At 39.4% G+C, this 22,740-nt stretch overlaps 1 protein-coding gene across 11 annotated transcripts in view; it reads right to left on the bottom strand.

Annotated features, from left to right (window-relative positions):
• PTPN13 (protein tyrosine phosphatase non-receptor type 13) overlaps window positions 1-22,740 on the bottom strand; it is a 169,013-nt gene that overhangs the window by 98,539 nt on the left and 47,734 nt on the right. For all 11 annotated transcript variants that reach the window (XM_087935863.1, XM_087935865.1, XM_087935864.1 and 8 more), the window contains exons 2-4: window positions 20,175-20,294; window positions 5,090-5,259; window positions 962-1,027 (exon numbers count right to left, since the gene is read on the bottom strand). In XM_087935863.1, coding sequence (XP_087791989.1) covers window positions 962-1,027; window positions 5,090-5,259; window positions 20,175-20,289 — 351 coding nt within the window. In that variant the 5' untranslated portion in view covers window positions 20,290-20,294. The remainder of the gene's footprint in view (window positions 1-961; window positions 1,028-5,089; window positions 5,260-20,174; window positions 20,295-22,740) is intronic.

The raw sequence follows: 22,740 nt of genomic DNA, 5'->3' as shown, positions 1-22,740 counted from the left end.
AACTCATGGCCCGCGGCCAGATGCGTCACCTGCTGGCCACGCCCACCCACGGTTTAGCAAAGGGGAAAAAAACCTCGATACATCACGTGACTACGATGTGATGATATGAGTTTGACACCTCTGCTGCAAACAATTCACAAATTCCATTAGTAACTGATCTTCCTATTAGGAAATCCAAATATTTTCTAGCTGAACTATTTTTCCATGGAAGTTATCAGTTGATAATTGGAACAATCAATTATGGTATGTGAATTTGAGCTTTCTTAAGATATACTATGCTATAATACAGAAACATTATAAAAAGAGGACCAGAAGTAAGGATACAAATAGCCTGGACGTCTGTAAGAAACTGAGTTTACAATTAAAGGACAGCTCTCATACTCATTGAAACTACATAATATTTTTTCTGGAATTACTAACTGATCTTTGTGTTTTCTGCTGGAAAAACACAATATATGTATACATTTATATTCTTCTCATTCAACCCCTTCTGGGTGTATCCTTAACTGATATGTTTATGAGCTTGTAATATTTTTATGCATGCATAGTATTTAAATTTAGATACTGTATTTCACTGTCAAGTTTGAAAGTAGGTGATTAGCTCCTGCCTTAATGGCACATCCTATCATGTATTCCTTATCTAGACAGCTATATTTCCAATCTCTTTGTTCCTTAGAAGCCATATCACTTTTAAAGAAATCCTTTCCTCTTATTCTTTAACAGACTCATCCTTCTTTCCTTAACCACTTCCAGATTTGGAACCAGTCCTTCCCATTTCTATTCAAGAGTTCAAAGGTCAGGAGAAACACTAATTGCTGTTTTTCCACCTTCTCCTTTTCTTCAGTAATCTGATCTGCTGCTTTGTACCACAGGAGGAAAAAAGTGTGTTAACTTAGTAAGGCATTATTGGGTCTTCAGTTTCAGTATCATAAACTACTTATCTTATTTTTCCATTACTTACCTGGCTTTCTGGAACATCGTAGTCAGCACCCCAATAAAGGGTCATTCCAAGAGAATAAATGTGGACCTGCAACACAACACAGACAAAATGATACCAATGGAATTCATGTTGTAGCAAACATTCTAAGACGGAATTTATTTATGACAGAGCTGAAATAGACAAAAAAAATGGGGTGTTTCTGAAAAGGCACCCAGATTTCTAACTACATGCGTATCGGATCATGTGAAACAGCTGCTGCACAAAAGGCTTTCTTACACAAATGTTTTCATTTTAAAAAAATCTTTCTCTTTTCTGGAGCAAGAAACTTACTAATTTTAAAACCTATTATCTTTCGGTTCTAATTTAGAGGGTGACCAAAAACACATTCTTTTGTCTGACTGGCATTCTGCCAGAAAAATATCCAAGTACACAATTTCTTTGGTTTGGAGATGGAATCTAACCAAAAGATTCATGCAACCCTGTCATTGTGTTTCTGGAGGTGATTATAAATGGGAATTGGTTTTAGTGGCTAGCATTTTTGTGGGACACGCTCAGATTTCAAGAGAAAAGCTGAAAATAAAGCAGACTTCTGCTGAAAGATTATTTGATAAAAAATTGAAACACACAGAGTATATACACATACATGTCTATGTATAAGGTACACACATCTACATATAAGTATATTTTTCTGCTGAAATCTATTTTTTCACTGGAAAAAAACTAAGTGCAAAATACAGTTTGCTTGAAGATAAAGAATTAATTTTGCCAAAACAAAAGTTTCTGTCTTAGAATAGTGATTTTATCTTAATTTGCAAACTGTTGGGAAAGTGTTAGAAAAAAATACTCTAGGGTTTGCCTGAAACTTCTACTTCAGTGGAAAAATATGCAAATAAATGAAAGACAAGGAATGGAAATGTACATGTAATTTGCCCAGTTAAAGGTTTAGTTGGCATGTAATGATCAAATTATGGCTTGGCTATCAAAACCTGCCTAAGTTGCTTGTGGAACAGCCACACTAAAAACACAGAACTTAATCTGCATTATGGATGTTCCACATCCTAGCCATGACCTAAGCTTATAAAAATTATATGATGAGGACTGCTTGTTACAAATAACAAGCTTGCCTTACAAATACTGTCACACAAATTTACACATTTTCATGATTAGTTAATTAATTAAATGTATTTGTATGTGGATCCCCAAATCTCAGAACAATATAAGCACATATCTTAAATAAATAATATAAAGGTAGCCCTCAATTTATGACCACAATTGAGCCCAGAATTTCTGTTGCTAAGTGAGACATTTGTTAAATGAGTTTTGTCCCATTTTATGACCTTTTTTGCCACTGTTGTGAAATGAATCCCTGCAGTTGTTAAGTTACTAACATGGTTGTAAAGTGAATCTGGCTTCCCCAATGATTTTGCTTGTCAGAAGGTCGCGAAAAGTGATCACTTGATTGCAGGACACTGCAACCGTCATAACTATGAGTCAGTTGCCAAGCATCTGAATTTAAATCACGTGACCATAGGGATACCGCAACAGTCTTTAAGTGTGAAAAACTATCATAAGTCACTTTTTTCTGTGCTGTTGTAACTTCAAACGGCCACTAAATGAACTGTTACCTCAAGGACTACTTTTCTGCATGCGATTAAATTCAATTTACTTTTCCATAACAGCTTATATTAAGATAATGGAGAAAGATTTTCAAACACAAGCTACATTGATGGTACAAAAAGACAGATAAAATATATATGGGAGAGCTATACAAAGGTATGTTACTTCCTTTCTATCCTGCTCTACAGAGAGTTGGTCTTGGAGAGTTGGTCTCTGAAAGAAAGCCACTTGAAGTGTCTAGAACAGTGGCGGCTAACTTTTTTGCACTCCTGTGCTGATAATTGCGTGCGTGCTTGTGCGCTCGCATGCCAGTACCCAGAAAGCAATGCAAAGGGGTCCCTCCCCATGCCCCCTGTACATGCGATCCCCCGTGCCCACCACACGTCTCTGTGCATGTACGCACAACCCCCCTGCGTGCCATGAGTCTCTGTGCATGCATCGCTGGCACCCCCACGCATGTGCACCAGATACCCGACAATCAGCTGTCGGGTGGGTGGCACGCACATGCGCAGTAGACCTGCTCTGGACGAGGGCTCACATGCTGGCAGTAATGGCTCTGAATGCCACTTCTGGCACACGTGCCATAGGTTTGCCATCATGGGACTAGAAGCATTTGAAATGTGGATTTACAGGCGGCTGTGATGTATAAGCTTTGACAAAATCAGGAACGAAGAGGTGATAAGCCACCTGGGAAAGCCAAGGGATATCATCAAAACCATTAAAAACTGAAAGTTAGACTATTTTGGACATGTGATGCAACACCCAAGAAAAAATGGCACACTTCACTTAATCCTCCAAGGAAAGAGTGAAGGCAGACGAGGTCCAGGCAGAGGAAGAATATCATGGTTTCAAAATCTAAGGAATTGGTTTGGACACAACTCAGCAGCACTTTTTTGTGTGGCTGTTGATAAAAATAGGATCGCCGACATGATCGCCAATGTCCAATGACGGATATGGCACAAGGAGGAGGAGGAGGAAAAGGAGAAGGAGGAAAAGGAGAAGAAGGAGAAGAAGGAGGAGGAGGAGAAGGAGGAGGAGGAGGAGGAGGAGGAGGAGGAGGAGGAGGAGGAGGAGGAGGAGGAGGAGGAGGAGGAGGAGGAGGAGGAGGAGGAGGAGGAGGAGGAGGAGGAGGAGGAGGAGTGGTGTAGGAATGACTTTGGGAAATAGAAAGAAAAGCTGCAGACTAAACAAGATTTAGATAAGAGGCAGCTGAGCCCATGGAAGCAATATGAGTATGGCAAACTTCTCAGAAGGGATCCTACCTAGTAAAGGCAAGGAGAGACAAATCTGCTTTCAGATTTGCAAGATTCTCTTACTATAACCTTACAATAAGGTTAGAGCTAGTATTCCCTAGTGTGCTTCTTATCTGGAGAACCTCACACGGCTGACACTTTATCCTGAAGCTTGAAATAATGATGGGAAAATTTGGGGCATGCACATCACACTCTACTTCCCACTGTCATATAATATGAAAGGAAACAGATTAAAGGTTGTGAATTGTTCTTATTCAAAATACAGATCTAACTTTCTTTACAATTGTATCACAAGTAGAATTAAAAGCTGTAACAAAATTGTCAACAGATCTTCATAAAAATGGCATGTTTTCAGACAAATCCTGGTTACTTGTAAAGTTTCTACTGTTTCGTTTGAAATGTCTCTTTACATTACCTAAGGTAGTTTGGGGCACTATATAGTTTCAATTTCTTTCAATTTTTTATTTTTATTTAAAGGTATATGCCCCTACATTTCTCAGCTTCTTATTTTTGTAATTCTCTCAAATTTGGTTGAACATGAAAAGATTTTAAAATCCCCTTAAAATCTGTTCTAAATTCTGTATGCATTTACTGTAACTGCATATTTCTCCAAAGAAATACATGCAAAATGTTCCCTATTTTAGGAAATTGTGCATAAACAATTATGCAAACATTTTGTGTTGTATATACCGTTATGCCAACTGTGCATTGCTTTCATAAATAAGTTCATTTTATAGACATTTTCTTAAAATACATTTTTCAATGTTGGAAAACTATACCGCAGCCTTTGAAGGACATTATATTTTGAATAACATGTTTTTTAATTTATGCATTCGTTCAATATGAGATATTAGATTGTCACAGTCTAAAATTAACTAAACAAATTTCTCCTCTATGCTTAGCATGTAAGAGGGTTTTCAGAGTTTGAGTTTCACTCTTGTGTATGATGGCTACTCCTATATAAAACAGATCTTAACAGAAGAAGAAAAAGTAAGGTAAGAGGCAGGATTGTCCAACTGGGTTTTGTGTGAGAACTTGTTGGTGTTCCATATTGTTGTTGCTGTTTTTGACTGATGGCAAAAAAATTAACACACACTCAGTCAATTTTCTATTACTAGAGCATTACGTCTTGATCAAGGGTTATAAGAAATTAATTTTTAACAGATTCCACAGCCTGAAAGCAGTTTGAAAACCCCTGGTGTAACCCCTATATTTTCCTTGTTTCTTCATTTTTCTAAGTGCGATCTAAAGAAATGCATTAGGAGGGAGAATGCTGTACCTTTTCAACATCAGAAATCGATAACAGTGACTGATTTTGGAGAGCTCCTGGTTCGGTAAAGGCTTGCAGATCCTGATTAGAAACATTTTTATCCGTAAACGATACGCTGCCAGATGGAAGCAGCAGAAGAGACCATGGAGATATGAGAAAGCTCAGAGCAGTTGGATCAGCTGTATTTGGAAAACAGAAAGATCTAATTAGCAATTCAAACAGCAGGATCAAGATTCCTTTTATGTATTCATTCAACAGAGACAGGGTAAATTAAAATAAAAAAAACATATCCAAAACGTAGACCAATGATTCACTACCAAAAATTTCAGGACTTATTCATTTTTCAACACCCATCCAACAAACCCATTTGGCTTCTTTGAATCCAAATTCTGACAATAATTTCTGATACATCAGCAACAATGGAATCAGGTCAAAATAATGGGATATGGCCTATAATGCAGGATCTGGAAACTTCTGTAGATTCTTCAGCATGCTAAATTTTAAAGTTAAAACTAGATCTAATAAGTAGAACTCTGTCAGGCATGAAGAATCAAGACCACATGTTAAGCTCCAGTTAAACTGATTTATTGCTCATGCCTAGATACAGGAATCTCATCAATTAACAGTCAGCACTAAATTGGCACCGATTAATTCCACCACCACCCCTTGACAAGAAGGGTTGGATTAAAATTTATTTATTTATAAATTGATATGCTGCCCATAAGTCTGTAGAGATTTTCCATCATCCAGGTCATGGTTGTCCCAGAAGTGCTTTTTCAGGAGATAATTGGACTTTAGTGTATGTTTTTTCTTTGAAGACGTTTTGCTTCTCATCCAAGAACCTTCTTCAGCTCTGACAGAATAGTGGGGAATGGAAGGATTTATATTCCTTGCAGACAGCTGGTCATTTGCATCCTTTTAAAGAATCCTTGAGGCCACTTGGAGGTTTGTCTGTGTCCTCAGGGTCACCTGAGTAGGGCAAATGGTTCCTGTAGTTTGCAATTTATTTTTAAAATCCGTTCATACTCCCTCACTATTCAAAGGGTGTCCATCCCAAATTGCATAGCAAAAAGTCTCCTCAGTCATCTAGGTCATGGTTATCCCAAAAATGGTTTTCCAGGGAGCAACTGGACTTTGTTTTTTCTTGGAAGATGTTTCACTTCTCATCCAAGAAGCATCTTCAGCTCTGACTGGATGGTGGGGAATGCTGCCCATGTAACTATCCAATAATCTGTTTTGATGATAAATTCTTCCCTTTTTCAGGACGCATACATGTATATGCCACCCATATTTATTTCAGTTCACACATTTAAAGAAATTGTGTTTCGTTTTACCTAGAATTCTACAAAAGTCTGGAATTTTTGCTCATTTGGACGTAAAGTGAATTAGGATAACTTCTAAAATCCTTAGATTTTAGAGTCTTGTACCCTTATTTATAAATCAGGTCACTGATCCAAGTCAGCTTATTTGTCTTCAGTAAATAATAGCCATAGATTTCTTCATTAACAAGGTAGATAATATGCATTTAATACAGTAGCTTTCAATTACATATTTAATCATCTTAGGGATTAAATTGATTAAAACTGACTTACTAATTAAAAATAATAACAATGGTGCTTCTGAGATGTTCTTTGCTAAAACAAAGCATTTAATTGATGGAGCAATGGAGATATATGGAAAGAAGAAAGATGCAAGAACTACCATTCATGTCCCATGAATAATATTGCTATAAAGAAAAGCGAACGCTAAAATAATGCAGCCTACATTTGACCTTTCAAGACAGGCAACATCCTACCATGAAAAATGGCTATTCTTGTAATAATAAAATCTCTTTGCATAGAACTCACCAAACATTATTTACGAGGCATATAAGTTTTTCTAAGGATTATCCTGTGCCTGATTGTATTAGAGGAATGATATGATCCATTGTTGAGACATGCCAAAAGTTTCTTCCTTTCATAATACAGAATCTTGGGCCATCAAAAGGAGATAATTGATGGCAGAATCAGAACAAACAAAACTACTTTTTAATACACTGCATGGTTAAAGAACGAAATTTACTATCATAAATGAATTGGTAGCCAACTTGAATGGCTTTAAAGCGAATGGACAGAATCAGAATAAGATCAGCTGCCTCAGAGGAATTTTACCCCATGCCAAGTTTCAGAAGAAGTAGATTTCTAAATACAAGTTTCTGGAGAAAACCACTAAGACGTTAGTAATTCATTTATATTCCAGCTGTGGACCTCTTGTAAGACTTGACACATTCACTGGGGGAACAAAATGCTAAACCAGACATTGTTTTTTTACTCTGGTTCAGCAGAGATCTTTTCAATATCCTTGAATTTTAATCGAACAGATGGTTTGTACTGAGAAGATCAAGTTTGGCTCATAGGTTATATATGATTAATTGACTGGGAAATGGTCGTAGCCAGATGTAAACCATTTCATAGCAAGAGGAGAAAGTTCTATCTTCTGCCTCCCGAACCACGTACAAGAAACTCTATCATACATAGCACTGGCTGATTCTGCTGTTGTAATAAGAATCATAATGAATGCAAAGAACCTGAAATTGGAAATACCGTGTTGGTTGCAATTTCTACATCATGTTGTGATGAATCTGTTTTCCCAGGCAACTACAGAACTACAGGTAGTTCTCAAATTATGACCACAATTGAGCCCTAAATTTCTGTTGCCAAGCAAGACGGTTCTTAAGTGAGTTAACCCCATTTTACAACCTTTCTTGCCACAGTTGTTAAATGAATCCCTGCAGCTGTTCAATTAGTAACGCAGTTGGTTAAGAGAATCTGACTTCCCCATTGATTTTGCTTGCCAAAGATTATCACATAACTCCAGGACACCGCAACTGTCATAAATACCTGCCAGTTGCCAAACAGCCAAATTTTGATCATGTGACCATCATGTGACCATGCAAAGGCAATCAGTGTGAAAAATGGTTATAAGTCACTTTTTTCAGAGCTGTTGAAATTTCAGCCACTAAACAAATGGTTGTAAGTCAAGGATTAGTTGTACATTGTGATCTTTTAGAAAAGGGTTGTTCTTTCTGCATTTACACACAAAGGCTTTCAAGTGATATCAAACCTCTACTGCTTGGCTCATAAGAACATTTTAATCCTAGGTAATAATGTATGAAGGGACGTTGTGGCTCAGTGGCAATGACGCTGAGCTTGTCGATCTGAAAGGTTGCCGGTTTGGCAATTTGAATCCCTTGTGCCATGGAATGGAGTGAGCTCCCATTACTTGTCCCAGCTTCTGCCAACCTAGCAGTTCGAAAGCATGGAAAAATGCAAGTAGAAAAAGAGGAACCACTTTGGTGGGAAGGTAAATGGCGTTTAGTCATGCCGGCCACATGACCTACCGAGATGCTGGCTCGGCTTTGTAATGGAAATGAGCACCACCCCCTAGAGCTGGAAAGGACTAGCAAGTATGTGTTACCTTTAATAATGTATGAAACCCTTAGGAAATATCCTCTTTACGAATACCCACTAAGCAACTTTTAATTTCTGCCAGGAAGTAAAAACTTTATAAAGTCATCTGAGATTAGGTAATTTAACTTGGGGTAGCTGTTGATTTCTCTGAGTTTTCTGATGTTTTTATGTTCTCTTCTGTGGTTTTAGGTATGGTATGTCTCTGAGATGATTAATCATCTGCATCTATATATTGCAAAAACTGTACAAGTACAAATTGTACTTGTAGCCTGCTTGATGGTAACCATGTTCCTGTATCTGAGGAAATAGCACTTTTAAGATAGAACTTACTGCTGACCTTTATATTTTTCCAAAAATGTTTATAAAAATAACTTTTGTTTCACCTCTGTGGTAGGTCATTTAATGCTTTTAAATCAATTAATCTGAATCAGAGCAGTGAGGCAAGTCAATTTGCTGCCTGAGGAGCATTACACAACAGGATGCTCATTTAGTGGTAAAACCACATCACTTCACTGAGGTACATGCATACGTTCAAACTACTGTTGTATAACTTAATACATTTTTGCTGTTTTAAAGAAGTAGCCTATGTTGAACAGGATGCCAAATTGTAGGTAAGAAGGAAAAAAGTAAACCAGGGGTGTCAAACTCAAGATCTGAGGGCTAGATTTGGCCTGCGGGATGCTTAGATCTGGCCCACGTGGCCACCCTGTAAACAGCAAAGGATCGGCCTGCGGTGCTTCTGCCAGTGAAAATGGAGCTTGGGAGAGCGATGCATGACATCCCCCCTAGCTCCGTTTTCCCTGGCAGAGGGTTGCAGGATGCTGTCCCAGCCGAAAATGGAGCTCATGAGGGCTGTGCATGACCCTCCCCCAGCTCAGTTTTCACTGGCAGAGGGCTGCAGGAGGCTGTTGCAGCCGAAAATGGAGCTCGGGAGCCCGTTTTGCTGGCAAAGCACTCGGGCCAGCACAGCTGCCCATCAACACAAATGTTGTCATACTGGCCACGCCCATTCCAGCTCTCCGAGATCAAACACATCCCTGATATGGCCCTCAATGAAATTAAACCCTGAAGCAAACAAATAAGACTAGTGTTTTTAAAATGTTCTTTTCACGTGAAAGGACTTGCTACACATTTGATATTTCTAACACCATGTGAAAGTACAATTTATCATTAGGGTAAACGTCAAAGAGAATCAAATAGCCTCAAACCTCAATTTATTTTTTTGGCAAACTCAGGCTTGTCTATATATTTGGCTAGATTTTATGGGCCAAGTTGTCTTTTCAGGACAGTACTAATCATCAAAAGGTGCATCCATAACATAATTTAATAAATTGAAACCTACTCCTGAAATGAAATAAGTTTTCTACAGGGGCTACCAAAAACAGTCATCCAGTGCCCTCACCCATCCGACTCAACCTAATATGTAACTGATTTTTTTCATTTTATTTCTATTTAAAACATATGACAACACATAGCAAAAAACAAATTCCAGTCCTGCATACCATCTTTGTTCACAAAAATGACTTGCCAGTTCATATATGCTTCCAAATTTCAAATGGGCCCACTACAGGAAAGTCTATGCCTGCTTGACTCAATTATTGTCAACACACACACACACACACACACACACACACACACACACACACACACACACACACACACAAATGAAGTCCCTTTGTTCTCTTGAATAAGCAGAGATGGAAAGGTTATAGAATTCTAGGCCTTTGGGATGATAGTTTGTAAAAGGGGCATCTAAGTAAATCCGCAAAGTATGTTAAAAGTATTCTGTTTTCCCCTGTAAACATTTCTTCAAATTTGAGGATGGTTTGGACCCGAGCCTACTCAGCAAATGCAGAGATGATTGTGAAGCAACAAAGGGAGGCCACAAAATAAAATAAACTCTTTGCCGTAATGCACTTAGGGTCTGTTCTGCCCCTCCATAAGCATATGTCAAAACTGTGTTGAAAATGGCATTATAGCACTTTGACTGGACCATGGCCATTCATCTAAAAAGAAAAAGGGTACATGAAACCAGTGTCTGCAAGACATACTGGAGGAAAATATTTTAAAGGCTACGAAAAACTGCATACAGACGTGGATTTGATTTTGTTTTTTAAATACACCTGGCAGAAACAACAAAGACAACAAAAGCTTTTGGGGATTCAGAGATCCAGCAGTTGCACTGTGAGGTTTCTTCTGCTTGCCAAACTAAAATCAGCCAAATAAACACAACCGAGTGCCAAGTTTTTTTGAGAAACAACTACAAAGAATCTTAATAGGAAAAATGTGAAAGACAAGGCGGGGGAAGTAGCATGAAAACCAGCTCTTTCATAATTCACCCATACGGAGCCTGAGATGGAGACTTGCATGAAATCAAGGCATAATCAGCAAAGTGAACATTCTCGTATATAGAGAAAGTTACCGTATAGGAGAACAAACTTGGATAGAGCCTCCTGTGGGCATTATTGGTTTCCATTCGCTATGGCGAAGCACTGAAACACGTATTTCTTACTCATTTATATGAAGAGGCTTTACCACCTACTTTTTCAAAAGCTCAGAAATCTCTACGGGGTACACAAATATTTGTATCCCACAAGCTTCCTTGCCTTAGCGTTTGTGTGTGTGTGTGTGTGTGAGAGAGAGAGAGAGAGAGAGGGAGGGAGGAAGGGAGAGGGAGAAGGAGTGGGCGAGAGAGAAAGAAAGAGAGAGAAAACGCACACAAGGGATCTTCTCCAATTTTTGTTAGCTAAAAAAAAAAAAAAAGGTTATGTTCCAACTATAATCTCCCATCAGCAAATTCATTCTGGGCTAATAAACTAATAAGCAATCTCAAACAAAGGAATGATTTGCAAGTTGCCATAACCATAGTTTATGTTCCTGGCCCAGCACTGGTATTTTCCTGCCAGATTCTCGTCTCCTCCTCCATTTCCTGGCCTCTTGTCCAGAGCTGAGTTTCTTCCACAGACTCTCCCTTGGAAGAACCGCCCCACTGCTCCCTTTCCCTATTACGGTTACAGACACGACAAGACAGCGGTGCTTTTTAACCCAGCTAAGCCTTATTAAGCATTGGATGTTTCTTTTGTAATATGTCTCAAAAACCATCTGTTTTTTTTTTTTTTTTTTGGTACTTTGCCTCACCACACCCTCAGAAGTGTCCGAGGTCAAGACGAATGCTTTGCCATTTGGATTCTGCCAATCATAAAAAAAAAACCCCAACTCTTTCATCCACAAAGAGAGTCCCACTTTTGTTTCTCAGGAAGGTCTCGTCTTAGAGTGGAACAAATCTCCATTCCTTTTCTCTCTCCTCATCTCTAATGTTCAAGCCTCCCCCCCACCCACCCCAAAAAAGAGAGAGAACGTTTTAAACTTCTTTCCAGGACCACTGGATTTTATTTTTTTTATATGGCAGCTGGTCAGTTCTGTATCAGTTTCGGCAGATTGATGACCTATATCCAGAACTATGCCGCTTGGTCAAAAGAACATAAGAGTGGAATGGCAGAAACCAAAACTAGGCAGCTTGGTTTCCTTTGTTTTGTTTTGTTTTGAAATAGTCTCTTTTATAGAAGCAATACCCTGCTATTCTGGGGGGGGAAAGAAGAGGAAGAGGATGAAGAAGAGCAGGAGGAGGAGGAAAGAAGAGGAGGAGGAGGAAGAAGAAGAGGAGGAGGAGGGAGGAAAAGGAAGAGAAGGAGGAGGATGAAGAAGGAAGAAGAGGAGGAGAAGGAGGAAGAGGAGAGAGGAGGAGGAGGAGGAGGAAGAGGAAGAGGAGGAGAAGAAGAAGAAGAAGAAGAAGAAGAAGAAGAAGAGGAGGAGGAGGAGGAGGAGGAGGAGGAGGAGGAGGAGGAGGAGGAGGAGGAGGAGAAGAAGAAGAGGAGGAGGAGGAGGAGGAGGAGGAGGAGAAGAGAAGAAGAAGAAGAGAAGAGGAGGAGAGGAGGAGGAGGAGAGGAGGAGGAGGAGGAGGAGGAGGAGAGGATTATGTTTACTATTGAAATGATAGTGCAATTAATAATGAGAAAGGTTGTGGTGTGTCATTTATAAATAAATTCATTTACAATGGCTTAAGTACATGCAGTATTTATCCTGGAGAAAATTGCTTGGGTACTAAAAATTTACACCAATTTGAAGGCACATCATCAAAACACATAGAGAGTTCATCAGATCAATAGACTACAATCCTTAGCTGTTGTCTCCATAAGAGGCTGAGTGGGTGGGAAGGTGCAAAAAAAGCTGTAGTTGCTACAAATATCTAATTGGGTAACAGGTTTTCCAGCAGAAAAAAAGCAAAATAGCTCCTACTCATTGGATACGCTGGATTTGCTACTTTATTGTTCTATGCCTATTGTACAGGAATCTCCTCAGACTTTTGCCTGAGAAAGACTTAATAAGGTTCAAAGGCATTGGGATGGGTGTCAACCCTCTTGTATTTATATAATGATTCCAGACTAATTTCCGACTTAAGCCCTCTGAGATAGTTGTTCTCCAATAGCTTTCATCATATATTTTCATAGATTCATATCTTTCTTTTCCCCATTCATATCTATTTTCATATATCTATTCATTAGAAACACTGACAGAACCCAGATTGCTAACTTTATGACATGTCTATGGCTTATAAAAATAAAAATTTAAGCTGGTTTGTTTGACTGAAAAGTTTTCAACAAGTTTGGTATCATTTAACTATTTTACCAATGTATTTTTAATTGAGAGAATTGCAAATATGATTTACATACCAAAATTATGCCATTATTGTTAGCTTCCTTATGGCCAAGGGTAATTCACCATCTGCCCACTGCTAAAGGCAATTGTGCATCTTGATACACATTTAAATGTACTAGATTATTTACTGAGTTGAGATTGGACTCATCCCAAAGAAATAAACTTTGAAACAATCCAAACTAGATCATTTGAGCTAAAAAAAAAAAATCAAATTTAAATAAAACTTGACCAACTCAATTTTATTATTTCATTCCTTAATTAGATCTTGGTTGCCCAAATCTCTCTGCTCTACTAGATATGTAGTATATAGGACAGAATCTTTTTCATGAGAGGAAAAATATCCTAGTACGGTGTTGGCAAATCTTTTCGGCACCAAGTGCCAAAACGGGAGCATGTGCAAGCACAGGGGAGCACCGGAAAATGGAAGACCAGCTCTTGGGTGCGCGTGGGCGGGAGCACTGGAACCCGGAAGAGCAACGGGCGATGGCTGGCGTGCCCGGAGAGAGGGTACTGTGTGCCACTTCAGGTACGCATGCTATAGCCCTAGTATCTTCTATCTAATTATAAAAACTTCAACTGTAATGATTATGCACTGATTTGATATCACTCAAAATGTCACAAAAATATATACTGTAGTTTGTGACTAATGGTTAGATATGCAATATCATTTGACTATGTTGTTGATACCAGCAATTATATGAACCTAATGAACAGACTATAACTTTTTCAGTAGCAGAGAGTTGCAGGAGGCTGTCGCAACCAAAAACAGAACTCAGGAGCTTGTTTTGGCTGGCAGAGCGCTCAGGCCACCATAGATGCCCCTGACATGAGTGATGTCAAGGTGGCTGTGCCCACCCTGGACCCCCATGGTCAAACACAACCCTGATGTGGCCATCAATGAAATTGAGTTTGACACCTCTGGGCTAGAAACTCTCAACTTCAATTAATATCCAGTCAGTTTTAATTAATTAACATATTTGGAGATTGAACAATCTGCCTTAACCACCCTGTGGACAGACATCATTAATTCAGAAAGTATTATTTTTGGTGGCGCAGTGGATAGAATGCAGTACTGCGGGCTACTTCTGCTGCCTGCCAGCAGTTCAATTCTAACCAGCTCAAGGGTGACTCAGCCTTCCATCCTTCCGAGGTGGGTAAAATGAGGACTCAGACTGTTGGGGGCAATAGGGCGACTCTGTAAACTGCTTAGAGAGGGCTGTAAAGCACTGTAAATTGGTATATAAATCTAATTGCTCTTGCTCTTATTATAAGGATGCCCTCAGGGAAGGCAACTTCAAAATGGCGGGCTCCACTGGGTAGTCAAAAAAAACCCTCCTCTTTACATCCATGTGATGTTATGAAAGACTGTAGATCTGGTCTTGTGAAATGGGAAGAGAGTAATGCAATGTTAAAGGACGGGGAATGGCAGTTGCGAAAAAGTAAAAAGTGTGAGAAAGGAACTCAAATCTATCCCCAACGTGTTTCTGTTGGGCATAACATGGAACAGAAAGAAACTTTGACAGGCTTTCAAGGTTCTATAAAAATACAGGTAATCCTTGACTTATGACCATAACTAGGAGCGGAGCTTTCATCATTAAGTGATTCAGTTGGGTAGATCTGAAATGCCTCTCCTAGGTTAATCTTCGTATTCCTATTTGTAAGTTTCTGTTTAGCACTTGTCATTCAAAGCATGTAGACTTCATCTTTTATTCTTGTAGTGCATGGAGTTGCATGCTGAATCTTGTACCATTCTTCTACCATCTGAGGTCACAAACAACAAGTATTTCCAGGTCTTTTGCATGTAATGAGTTTCTGTATATGTAGAAAAGTGGCCTTCCCTTTTCATTGAATTTTTAATCATTTCTAAACTGGGTAAGTAAAACATGTTGAAGCTGGTTACTTTATAAAATGCTATCTGTCTCTAAAGTTTGTAAGATTGATTGCAAGATCTGGTGGGTATAAAGCTTCAGTCACAGTCCTTTATTCATAGTGAACAAGAAAATCCAATTAAACCGAGACAGTTAAGACTAAAGAAACGATCGTCTAACCCAGGGGTGTCAAACTTGATTTCATTGAGAGCTGCATCAAAGTTGTGTTTCAGGGGTCACCAACCTTTTGGACCTCAGGAATCCCCAAACTCATAATTTTAAATTCCGCGGACCAGAGACCCTGGGAAAACCCCAAAAATAGTCTACAGGAAAATTCCCCACTCCATTTTCCTACCAATCAATCATTCTTTATTTGGGGTCGCAGGATACTGTCTCCATCTCTATTCTCAGGGGGAGAGAGAGAGAGAGACTTTTGGCTTCATGCAAGGAAAGCAGCAGAAGCAGCAGAAGTCCACCAGAATGGTGCAGCCTCTTGGAACAGGATGCCTATCAGGGTCCTAAAGACTCATTTCTGGCAGAGTTTGAGGGAGAGAAAGAAAGACTTTTGCTGCTTTCTTTGCGTGCAGCCAAAAGCAGAAGAAGAAAGAAATGGAAAGAAGCAGCCTGGTGGCCAGGCCAGGTGCATGGGGCGAGCGGGGCAAGTTCCCCCCTCTGTCCTTTCCCCCCTCCCCTCACTATCTTGTGTTGTTCGCAATGCAAGCGATGCAAGCCTTGTGTTCCTGCAGGCCATCTGGGTGGCACAGCCTTATGTTCCCATGCAGCCTGGATTAATTGCTTTGGGGGTGACATTTCTCTGTGGACCACCAAAATTTTCTCATGGACCGCCAGTGGTCCCTGGCCCATTGGTTGGTGACCACTGTTGTGTTTGACCTCTGGGGGGGCATGGGGGCATGGCCAGCTTGACATCACTTGGGTGGCGCCTGTGGTGGCCTGAGCATTCTGCCAGTGAAAACGGGCTCCTGAGCTCTGTTTTCAGCTGTGAGGGCCTCCTGCAACCCTCTGCCCATGAAAACGGAGCTCAGAACGGCCGCACACAACTCTCCCGAGCTCTGTTTTTGCTGACAGAGGCACCACAGGCCAGTCCTTCGTTGTTCCCAGGGTGGCTCTACGGGCCAGATCTAAACTTTCCATGGGCCAGATTTGGCCTGCGGGCCTTGAGTTTGATACCCGTAATCTAACCAATCTGGTGCTTCATGTGTGTTGAATTTCAACTCCCTCTGCAGTAGAACCTCTGGCTGCTTCTGTTAACAACCAAATTGGGTGATGACCAAATTTTTTTACCTCTGATCATGAATGGGTGCTCATGGGTGACTAAACAGCCATGGCAATTTTTCCTTCCAAGCCGCACCTTTTTTTTTTTTTTTTTTACACACATGAAGTTTCAGTGACAAACAAATTGTGTGACGACTGAATTCATGGGATGGATTATGGTCGTCACCTGAGGTTCTACTGTATTCTGAGGCACATTCAATAATCAAACATCATCCTGGCTGGAATTAATGGAGTTTGATATAGCACATCTAGAAGCATCAGATTGGAGAATGCTGCCATAATCCTTTGTTTGAAAGTAAGCCTTATGGATCTCATGGGAATGTATTCTGCGGTAAGCCATGCCTTGTAAACCCAAAGAAGCTTTTTTCCAAAAGACAACTGGATTTTCTTGTTTTTTCCCCTTTGAAAACATTTCACTTCTCATCCAAGCAGATTCTTCAGTTATGAACTTGGATGAGAAGTGAAAAGTTATGAACCGAAGAAGCTTCTTGGATGAGGAGTGACACATTTTTAAGGAAAAAAACCAAGAAAATCCAATTACCTTTTGGAAAAAGCACCTTTGGGAAAAACTGTGACCTGGGTGATTGAGAATGTCCATAGACAATGCCTTGCAGAGTATAGTAAATATAGAGGCTGAACTGGAAATTGCTTGCTACTTGAAGCTAAGTAAGTGTGGATCTGATCAGTCCTTTAGAAAGAAGATCGGCAGAAATCCTGATAAAATTAAGAATAAAAGCATAATAATTAATACGTTCATAAAAACATGCAGTGAGGTGTTAAGGAATGGGTAGTGTTGGAAAAATTACAGGAAACATTTAGCTTAGTAGCATTAACATAATAATCTATTTATAATATTACTTAGAATAAGGAGATAAAGGTAATCTTATGTTGGCCATTAGTAACCATCAAACAGATCTTTTAGGAATTGAAAAGTTTCATGCAACCCTCTTGAGCCCAGTTTTTGCTGGCAGAGGCACCACGGGCCAGTCCTTCGCTGTTTCCAGGGCAGCCCCATGAGTCAGATTTAAGCACCCCACAGGCCAGATCCGGCCCCTGGGCCTTGAGTTTGCACCCCTGTTCTAGCCATTTCCAAGCCTTATGAGAACTGGAATTCTTCATCATAACAGGTAATCAGAATTGGAAGGGACCTTGTAGGTCATCTAGTCCACCACCACTCCGCCCAAGTGGGAGACTCTGCACTATTTCTGACAAATGGTAATCTAATCTCTTCTTGAAAGTCTCAAGTGATGACACTCCCACAACTTCTGAGGTCAATCATAATTGGAAAACACCTGGCTGGAAAAGGTGATTTAAGATCTCAGGCAGTCATTCCAAAGAAGCTACCTAGAAATCTCACTTATAGATGAAAGAATAGAAGCTGAATGGCCAAAACACCTTAAGAGGTTCATGGCTGAGCCGCAACCAGGATGGGAAAAAAAAATCAATGCCTGAGACCCTTTCTCATTTAAAAAGAATTAGAGGCCTACTTTTATAATTTCCAAAAGACATAACTGATTTTGCTTCACTCAATCATGCAATAAAACTGTTTTCCTGTTAACAGCAAAAGATGTGAAACATCTAGCTTCATCTCAGTGAAAAGGGGACAAATCAATTCAATTTGACATAAACCATCAATATTGGGCAAGAAGCCATAACTATAATTATGAACATCAAATATGTCAACATCTCAGTGTTGTGAGGTGCTGCCTGTGAACCATACCAAGAGCCAGGACTGGTTTTATTCTTATCTCTTGAATCTTTAAAGAGAGCAATAAGCAATTGTTTTATTAACTCAGAAACACCTGAAGAAGTTGGCCCATCATCTTATTTGCTACAAATAATGATGCCTGCTAGAGATCTCTAAGCGTATATGTCCAAACTATGATGAAAAGAACTTCTCTGAGAGCCATTTAAAAGTTTTAAGGAAAGGATTTGTGGCCTATACTCTGAATTTACTCATGTGCACTACATATTAAATCTTGGCATATCTACTCAAGAGACATTCCTGTCAATCTAATACTGCTCTAAGTGTTGAAAATTCTGGATTTAGGAAGCAAAGCAACAAAGCTTGAGCCAAATCAAATCGGAATTGTATGGAATTCTCCTAGAGAAAGATAGTTTTGAGGTGCACTTGGCTATTTATTTATTTAATCTATTTACTGAATATAGCCAGCCTTTTGATTTCCAACTCAGGATGGCATAAGGATAAACCGAAATAACACGATTTAAAAAAAAACCCTATTGAAATATATATTAAGGCATAACACAATTATGTCAGAGGCAATTCAGCAATCCTAAAAAACAATCCAATCAGATTCACAAAACCAATTGACCCAATGCCTGGAAGAAAACCAGGTCTTCAAGGTTTTATGAAAGTCAGGGCCTCTGAATCTTAGGGGGAAATGCTAATCCCTAGGCCAATGCAGCAACAGTGATGGCACATCACCTGATCCTTAAAATGACATTGCTTAATTGAGAAGATCTGGAACATGTCATTCCTGCTGGATCTTATCAGAGGTGGAATTTCAAAGGAAATATCAGGTAACAGAACCATCCCACCTCCCCTCCCGTCTGCCAGGCAGGAAAGGTTGGGACCTCTGTGTTATACAATGTGTTCTACCTCTCCTCGCTACAGCCTAGAGAAATATTTCTAAATATTACTTTCTTTCCAAAGCAGGTACAATAGCCGGCACAATGCCAACTTTTAATAGAGAAATTAGCATAAAGTTTAAAAAAATGAGGAATAAAACTTTCAACCAGAAATTAATTTTGTATATTTGCTCAGTTCACAAAACAAAATTTATGTTGCTTGTATGTACACTGAGAGCTTATGCACCAGAGACAAATTCCTTGTGTATCCAATTACACTCGGCCAATAATGAATTGAGTTCTGTTCTGTTCTGTTCTATTCTGCTCTGTTCTATTCTGCTCTAATGTTCACAGTTGTGTTTATATGCACAAGGAACAGATTCCTCAACGTTTCACCTTTACATTCAGATAGAAGATGATGAAGGTATGGGGTTTCAGTTTTGGACAGGGGCGTGGGGAAGACAGAAAGAATACAAGAATTTGACCTCTGAATCTACGTTTTACGTTACAAAGTTTAAAGAAGGAGGTGTAGTTGCCTCAGGCTTTGCTTCTTGAAAGTGTTCCAAAAAGTGTCATCGGTATGTCAGATTTCCAAAAGCTTTATATGGGAATGTTTTTGTTTTTCAATGTACCTTTTTAAAAAGCTGGAACTAAAAGCTACTAGTTCATCCCTTGACCTTCTCCATGTTATCTAATATACTCAGGTCTTCAACCAGTGGTAAGTTAAATGAACTTGTCTCCTAAATGATAATCCAAACTTCTTCCTTAAACATTCCCTATTTCATTATAACAAAAAAAATCCACCAAGCCCTCTTTTTGACATGCAGGTGCTGCACTCCCTGTAAAGTGACCATGTATGGTAGGAATCAATGAAGTTAAAGCCAAAACAAGGTCTCAGATAATCAGAAAGAACGCTATCAACATGGTCAGAGGAATTTGTTCTATTCCAAATCTTGGTTAATACATAGTTACTGAGATGATGGATGCAGCTGGCATATTTCTTCTCCATTTAAGAAGGAATTTAAATTTTGCAGGTAACAGTTAAGTTGAACCCAAATCTTAATCATAACCATGTCCATACACTGGATCACTTATTCAAATTTTCTATCCTTTATTTTCCATCCCATGCGGACTTACTCCAACACACCCACCACCTTAAAGCTAAAATCTAGACCTTACCTTTTCGGAGTAACTCTTGAAGGCTTTCAGCACTTTGATTCAGCACAGCCCATATTTCTTCTTCCTGTAGTGGTCCACCCCGAACTTCCAGGGCTTCAGCTAATGACACATGCATTTTATCTGAGAAAGCAAAACAAGACAATCCCTGTTCAAGAAGGCTTCAGTACTTCCTTTCCATTCATCATTTGTACTAAATCTAGGACAAATTATACTCTAAGGCAGGGGTGTCAAACTCAAGGCCTGAGAGCTGGATCCAACCCATGGGGTGCTTAGATCTGGCCCGCAGGGCCACCCTGGAAACAGCAAAGGACCGGCCTGCGGTGCCTCTGCCAGAAAAAAACGGAGTTTGGGAGGGCTGTTTTTGCTGGCAGAGGGTTGTAGGATGTTGTCATAGCCAAAAACGGAACTCAGGAGCCCGTTTTCACTGGCAGAGCACTCAGGCCACCCACAGGCACCCCAACACAAATGACATCAAGCGGACATTCACCCCACCCCCCATGAGGTCAAACACAACACTGATGCGGTACCTCTGTTCTAAGGCAACAGTCATTTTGATGGACAAAACTGTAACTCCAACTTGCCTTACTTCCACAATAAATTTATAATCATTACATATATATTTAGTCTTTCTCCCATCAAAGCTCTCACATAAATTCAGAAACTATAAGAATAATATTATGATTATCACAAATCTGCAGTCTGATTTAAGCGCTAGCCCTGATCTACGATTCTCCCTTGGAATCAACCTTCTGATCTCTGGGTCTTATGTAATGTTTGTGAGGTTTCTGCTTGTGAAATTCTGATCTCGTGGACTGGCTAACAACTCTCGGCATGGCTCTTGAAATTTGGACTGGATTGGGACTATTCTTCTGCATGTGCCTGTTAAAAGCAAAGCCATTCAGGTAAGCTTATTTTTTCAGACTCAGTTTTGGTTTACATTCCTTGTCTGCCATTACCTCCCTGACCTTGAGTAAACTGCTAATTTCTATATTCACCCCACGTATTACGTATATTTGAAACCAGAAGCAGGACATGGTTCACACTCATGTTACTGTGGGCACATTACAACAACCAGAACTGTGAGGACCCCTTGTAACTGCCATTTTTTCAATACTATCATGTTTGAAAGGACACCGAATGAGTGGTCATAAGCTGAGGAGTATCTGTACATCATTTTCTACCATACACTTTTGTAAATGTATCTTTGTAGTTACATGTTGAAGAAACATATACGTATACAGAGAAGAAAGACCCTGTGGGTATATAAGAAATCTCCAATCCATACAACTAGAAGAAAAAATATATATGCATATGATAGAAGATATCCTATCACATGTAATACAAGGTTTTAAAAAACCAATGAAATGTAAATGGAAAAATTATCTTAATGGACTTCAACTTTATATGCTCACAGTAAAATTAGCTGAGTTTCTTACATAATGACAGGAGTCAGAAGGAAATGCCAAAAGGATTAGGAGAAGAATAAGTGTAAACATGGACTTTTTTAAAAATCAAAATATATTGTAAAAGGGATAGAGAATCCAAAACAGTCCAATGAGAATTCAGCATGTCCTGTAACTGTGAAATACTGAAAAGATTTGGATATTCTAAAAAAAATGGAACACAACATTGAAAACGTTATTGCAGTGGCTTCTGTAAAAACTGACACAACCGCACTTGAAGGTACATTTCTGTTTTTTTACACAAGTTTGGGAGTGAGAGGCTTCTATCTAATCTGTCTGAATCTGTGGGGCGGGATCCTGCTATTCTGGTATTTCTCAACATAAAAGGTTAAGCTCATGTAACAAAATACAAGTAAAAGCTTCTGTTTAAAAATTCGAGCTCACTAAAAATGCCTGAAGCAGTTTCATACTTAGTTGTAATCCCATCAATATGAACTGCCAAGAATTGTGTGTCACAGATGTAGACCTGCAGAAAGAACTACGTAGCGGTACAGATGTCTGGGAGATAAAAACATCAAATTGACAGTGCCAGTGGTTTCTTAAGAACCTTTCATTTTAATCCATAAATTTACTTTGACAATGTTTTGTTTGCTCTGATAGTAAATTCAAGGAAAGAAACACATACAGATAGTAGAATATAATCTTGGCTATTACAGATGCTGTTGGAGAAAAAAAAAAAAGGAAAACGTTGGAAAATTGAAGGGCAAAAGTGACTTGAAAATGGAGGAGGAGGATAGTATGATCCAGAGGTGGTATTCAGCAGGTTCTGACCAGTTCTGGAGAACTGGTAGCAGAAATTTTGAGTAGTTAGGAAAATCAGCAAATCCCACCTCTGACTGGAGATTTCACAGTATCCTTCCCCTGCCACGCCCACCAAGCCACGCCCGCAGAACCGGTAGTAAAAAAATTTGAATCTCACCACTGGTATGATCCCATTCTTATACTCCTAAATCAATCAGACTCTTCACAATGAGAAGAGTGTTATCTTTATAATGTTCCTCAGAATATTGCAGTCATACTTTTTCTGATCTCCAAAGCACAAGTTCATCGTTGTCAAATCCACAAACATGTCATGAAATTGTATTCTATTCCCCCCCGTCCCC

Source organism: Pseudonaja textilis, chromosome 6 (genome assembly GCF_049901715.1).
Source record: "Pseudonaja textilis isolate UNSWEBS1 chromosome 6, rPseTex1.2, whole genome shotgun sequence".
In the NCBI taxonomy this organism is placed as follows: domain Eukaryota; kingdom Metazoa; phylum Chordata; class Lepidosauria; order Squamata; family Elapidae; genus Pseudonaja; species Pseudonaja textilis.
The sequence above is the reverse complement of the archived record's forward strand: the minus strand, read 5'-3'. Positions and strand labels throughout refer to the sequence as shown.